The sequence below is a fragment of the Platichthys flesus genome, chromosome 11 (genome assembly GCF_949316205.1).
Source record: "Platichthys flesus chromosome 11, fPlaFle2.1, whole genome shotgun sequence".
Taxonomy (NCBI): domain Eukaryota; kingdom Metazoa; phylum Chordata; class Actinopteri; order Pleuronectiformes; family Pleuronectidae; genus Platichthys; species Platichthys flesus.
The window spans coordinates 9,694,691-9,700,690 of record NC_084955.1 but is presented as its reverse complement, the minus strand read 5'-3'; the positions used below and the strand labels follow the sequence as shown (position 1 = coordinate 9,700,690).

Genomic DNA, 6,000 nt, shown 5'->3' with positions numbered 1-6,000 from the left:
GGAAAGTTTTTAGAGCTAATTTTGTAACTGTAGAAAGACTTTGGTTTCATGCAGTTCTCTTCAGTCTTTGCACAGTAATGAGAATGATCCAGGTTATATGACAACACGGGGCACTCGTAGGGTCACTATGCTCTCACTGTTGAGTGGCACACCCAGAGCCCAGACGATGGGAATATTCCCTCCACTGATGTCTCTGATGGGACGGAAACAGGTCACGGGTGGGTTGGGATGCTTCCTCGCCCTTTATACACCTTGACTGTGACGCCGAGGATCCCCTGCCCCTCCCCTGGGGAGCAGAGGAAAGTCTGCTAATAGGCTGCCATCGGTGCGTCATGGCCACAAGTAGAGAGCAGCGGTGAAAGCGGGAGTGCGCCTTTACGCACGGATCAGTCCGCCTCCACATGGCTCGGGTTTTTATCTCCCAGCTGGCTCCCTCCTCGACCACAAACACAACATGATGCCATGTGCTGCTAAGGACTCAGCTCCGCAGGTCGTTGACGTTACCCGAGTTTTTATTTAGTGTGATATATTTTATATGTGCGCGTCTTGAACTTGACTTGTAAAGAGAAACGGGAATAACATCACTTGGTAAGTCAGAGTTTCTTCGTCATTTTTTAATTGACGCTTGGATTTGATAAATGCTGCTTATTTCATAATTTAGACATTTTATTTCAGCGAGAAATCACAATGTTATTTTCCTGAAACACCACAAAAATGATACTAAATTTGAAGTTATTTGGAGGAAGTTAATGCACACTATAATGTTTTTGTTTTGTCTCACTGCAAATTGATACTTATTTCATGTTTATATTACTTTTTTCTCGTTGGGTCGTTTTGATTTATTTGTTGTCATTTCTCACATTGAACTGTCTGATCCACGAAACATCACAGGTTTCTTCAAACGGAAAAATAATTGGCTATTTCCCCTTTTCACGTCGGGTTTCCCGTTGGGACACGGGACCGCATCAGATGTGAATGAACGCAGATCCATTAACTCTGAATAATAATATGGGATTATCAGCACCGTGTAGGCGCACGTGTGCTCACAATTAGTTTTATTTTGTCCAAAAATATTTTTTAACCATACATGATTAAATGTAAAGCCGAATTCAATTTAATTTACTCTGGTGAACCACATAAATTATCTAAATGTGCCAATGGTTTTAGTCCAGGTGGGAGTTTTAACTTTAGTTAGAAAACTACACCCTAAAATATATATAAATATATAAGCTTGAATCTATAGTTTGTTATTTGACTTAAAAGAATCTGACTCTTAATTCAAGGCGGCTCCTTCAATATCAGCTGGATACAACACAGGTCACCAGTCTGAAGTATATATTATTACCATTTTAACCATTATCACGTTGCAGATTTAGTTTCTCCAGGGCAATTTGAGATCCAAAAAAGATAAGGTCCTTTATAATAAATGAATACACATATTGAATAAAAAGGAAGGTATGGAGCCATCAGGCAAAGATGACATGTTTTTAAATTTTGGGATCAGACTTCACAGCCACACCCTGATACGCCCACTAGGATCTTCAGCCTCGGTGATGTGTCTCTTTATTCAAACATTTACCCGCACTTCACGCGCTTGGCACACAATTAGGCCTTTCGAGAGTTGGTGACAACAGATTGATGACGTTATATGTGTAGCTCAGACCGTCCTTAACCCCAATCTGTGTCTGTCTCCAGGATTTAGACGAGACTGTGTGCAGGCGGGAGACACCTGAAATAAAGTAGATTCAGTGACTCTTGACAGGGAAGAAAAGTCCTCGGGCCAGATTGGTGTCAACCGGGATCAACGAGAGGAATCGACCCCTAAGCCAACACCAGAGAAGCAGCCATGCTAGGCGGTGAAGGAGAGAACAGCACTTTCTCTTCCACTAAGGAGGCATCGGATGAGAGGCGCAAGTCTCCATCCGTGGAAGGGGATGATGTGACCGTCCGCAGCAGATACCCGGAGCACGGGGTTGGTGCCGAGCGGTACTACATCCCTCCATCAGTGTCAAAACAAAGCCCGGAGACAGCCAGCCCCTGCTCCTTCATCCCCTACACCCCCGGTGGGCCGGTTTACACCCCATCCGGCGCGGGCAGGTACCCCTCATCCCTCCACCTGGGCTCCGTGTTGCCTCCCGCTGGGTTTTCTCCCTCCGCGACCGGCCGCAGTCACTTCAGCTCGGCCTACCAGCTCGGGCAGAGCCCCGGCTGCATCTACCCGCCGTACGCCGGTTCGGCTCTCAGCAACATGCCTCTCCCGGCCACCGGCCCCGGGATGAGGGCCCAGGTTTACCTCTGCAACCGGCCGCTGTGGTTCAAGTTCCACCGGCACCAGACGGAGATGATCATCACCAAGCAGGGCAGGTGAGGAGGCAGGGGCGGTCCGCAGGGATGGGCATGAAACCAACTTTTATTTCAATGCGTAATTATGAGGACTTGTTTTAATTCTGTGGCGTGTTTGCAGACGGATGTTCCCGTTCCTCAGCTTTAACATCGCTGGTCTCAACCTGTCGGCGCATTACAACGTGTTCGTGGAGGTGGTGCTGGCGGATCCAAACCACTGGAGGTTTCAAGGTGGCAAGTGGGTCACCTGTGGGAAGGCGGACAACAGCAGCCAAGGTACCGATCCAGGTCGATATGAGGCATTTATGTGGATTTTTTTTTAACTTGAATCATGATCATTTCATGAAATGGAAATGTTTAAAATTGGCTCATGCATGCATGTAATTGACATATTTTCTATTTGCAAAGAATGTGTAATTTCAGACAAAATAGGGTTTATTTAGGTCTCGAATACATTGTAGGTGCAAGCTGAACCCCTTTTTTTTTCAATGAAATAAATTCAATTAAGTTTGTATTTGTCGTTGGCTAAGATGTAAAATGTATTTTTTTTAATTCCAGGGAACAAAGTGTATATCCACCCAGAGTCTCCGAACACAGGGGCCCACTGGATGAGACAAGAAATTTCCTTCAGCAAACTGAAACTCACCAACAACAAAGGAACCAGTCACAGTACTTCACAGGTTAGAGAAGCATTTACATAATCCAAGGCTTGAAATACAGATGCAAACTTGAAACAATCATATGTAAAACATTTCTGTTTAATTGTGATTTTTTTTTTTTAAAGTAAAGGTAATTTTCTTTTGTCTTTTTGCATGTTAATATACGATTTTAAGCGCAGGGTCTTTTCACGTTTTACTTTCAAGTTTGGAAATTCATTTGAAAGTTTTTTTACGCAGCGCTCCCATTGAGAATATGAGGATATTTTGCAGGACACAAGTTGTGCAAACGAACTTTAACGAATACAAGTTGCGGCATTATTCAAATTTCTTTACATTTTAAATATTATAACGGGTGTTTTGTTTGCAGATGGTTATCATGCAGTCTCTGCATAAGTACCAGCCCAGGCTGCACATCGTGGAGGTGACGGAGGACGGAGCGGAGGACGTCAACACTGACGGGAAAACTCAGAGCTTCACTTTTCCAGAGACGCAGTTTATTGCTGTCACAGCCTACCAGAACACTGACGTAAGCAGACACACACACACACACACACACACACGCACACACGCACGCACGCACGCAGGCAGGCACGCACGCACGCACGCACGCACGCACACACACACTTCTTCTATATTTTAGCCTACGAAATATATATAAATTAATCATTATGCAGTAGGCTTATTGCATATTGTTTGTAATTTCTCATTAACTGTAAATGGACAATAATTAATATTTAAATCAACTCTCAGATTATGTTGACATGCATGCGGTAGATAGACATGTGGTAGATAGATAGTTCACTGTTCTATTTTATATTCTTTCCTTGCTGGTTCTTTAAATAACAGTGTTTTGCTGGTTCTTCTGCCTTGTTCTCTTTTAGATCACACAGCTGAAGATTGATCACAACCCATTTGCCAAAGGATTCAGAGATAATTATGATTCGTGAGTAATTGTCATACGTTTCCTCATAAGCTATGAATGAGTGTGAATATTTTTACAAAAGGCCTACATAAAATGATGTGCTTTATAGCATCAGCTGTCTTACTGTGTTGTGATTTTCTCTCTAAATGTAACAACTTGGAATCAGTTCCTTCGTGTGCGGGAGCTCACTTTGATTTGATTTGATTTTATTTGATTTGATTTGATTTGATTTGGACATGGACATGACAATGTCATTGGACGAACCAGATGCATTGTTTACAGTGTATTAGCATAAATGCTAGTTTACAACACCTGTCCACAGGAGGCTTTGAAAGACATATCCACGCCATTGTTTCCACCCAGTCAGACACTGACCTTTCTTGACCTGAACATAATAAGTACACATATTTTTCCAGGATGTACACAGTTCCAGAGAATGACCGCCTCACCCCATCTCCAACCGACTCTCCACGTGCCCACCAGATTGTCCCAGGCGCCCGCTACACCATGCAGCCCCTCTTCCAGGACCAGTTTGTCAACAACCTCCCGCAGAATCGCTTCTACAACAGCGAGCGAGCAGTACCACAGACAAACAGCCTCCTCTCACCTCAGACTGAAGACGGAGCCTCGCAGAGGTGGTTTGTCACCTCCATGCAACAAGGAGGAAACTGCACTGGCACCAGCAACAAGCTCGATCTGACACCTTATGATGGTGAATACTCAAGCTCCTTGCTTCCTTATGGTATCAAATCACTCTCAATGCAGACATCCCACGCGCTCGGCTACTACCCAGACTCTCCTTTCAATGCCATGTCTGCTGGATGGGGGTCCAGGGCAGCATATCAGCGGAAGGTCACGACGGGTCTGCCTTGGTCTCCCAGACCCAGCCCCACTGCTGGTTTGCTAGAAGACTCAGACAAAGTTAAACAGATACAGATAGAGGAGGGCGTGAACGACGGCGGAGGCCTGATCTCCTCTTGGACAGAGACACAGTCATTAGCTCTTTCCCTCGACAAGGCTGATTCTTATGCCATGGCCTGCAAACGAAGGCGTTTGTCTCTCAATGGTCTGGGCACCGAGGACTCTCCCTCTGACATTAAGTGTGAGGACTTGGCCTCAGCTACCACCAACAGTAGCTCCTATGGCAAGGACCCCCCCTCATCCAAAGCCATGGCAGCTTATTATTCCTTTTACACAAACCCTTAAAAATATGGCCTCATGTTGTTGTTTTGGTTGTTCTTCATCTGCCACAGTGAACATAGTATTCAGTTTTTTGGGGACTTTGTGCACCCAGAATTTCTCTCAGTGGTAATAAAAGTACTTTTATCTCGTCTGTGGTGACACAGGAAGCATTAAGGACACAGTCAAAAAAAAGAGACACGTACGGGTGAATTGCCACTTTCAGTTATGGGCTTACTTTTTGATCCCCTCATGTATGTAACTCTGCAGATGCAAGTTTGAAGGTGCCAAAGCAATCGTTTAAGTTTCCTCATAGAAAAAAAAAAAAAAATCATGTTATGTGTTTGTTGCATACATCATTGTATTTGACTTCACACTGAAATTTTGTCTTTACAGATTATTTATTGAAGGCCCGTGGATATGAATTCTGGGCACTGACATGTGGGAATGCTATGCTATATGTACCTTCATTGCAATGTCCAGATATTTGATAATAAAAGGCATACGTGTTGTATATGGAGGATGTGTGGTTATTTCAAGTAATGACACTGTTCCTCTGTTTAAATGACATGCTGCACATGGGCTTATGTGTTCATACAATATGAAGCTTTTCATTAGTGTATATTTTCAGACACTTTAAGATTGCCTGTTAACCTCAAGATATTTCGTTAGACACATTGGATAAGTCCATTTCACACATAAGCTAAAGCTTGTGTGTTGGGGCAAAGGAGGATAAGGCCACTAGAATCGACCATACACATTTTGGTAGACATCATTTAAATTAACTTTCGTTCAGTCTCGAGTGTTGAAAAGCTACGAGGCATATTTCAAAAGGACAAGGCAATTCAAAGTTGTAAAAGGCATAGTAAAAAAATGCAATATAAGACATTACAAAAT

General features: G+C 43.6%; 1 protein-coding gene across 1 annotated transcript; it reads left to right on the top strand.

The window, feature by feature from the left end:
- The first annotated feature begins 411 nt into the window (after positions 1–411).
- Positions 412–5,599, top strand: LOC133964391 (eomesodermin-like). Its single transcript, XM_062398432.1, has 7 exons — positions 412–588; positions 1,696–2,364; positions 2,465–2,619; positions 2,902–3,023; positions 3,370–3,528; positions 3,884–3,945; positions 4,341–5,599. Exons 2-7 carry the CDS (start codon positions 1,847–1,849, stop codon positions 5,128–5,130), a joined length of 1,806 nt encoding a protein of 601 aa, XP_062254416.1. The 5' UTR covers positions 412–588; positions 1,696–1,846; the 3' UTR covers positions 5,131–5,599.
- The last annotated feature ends 401 nt before the right edge of the window (positions 5,600–6,000 follow it).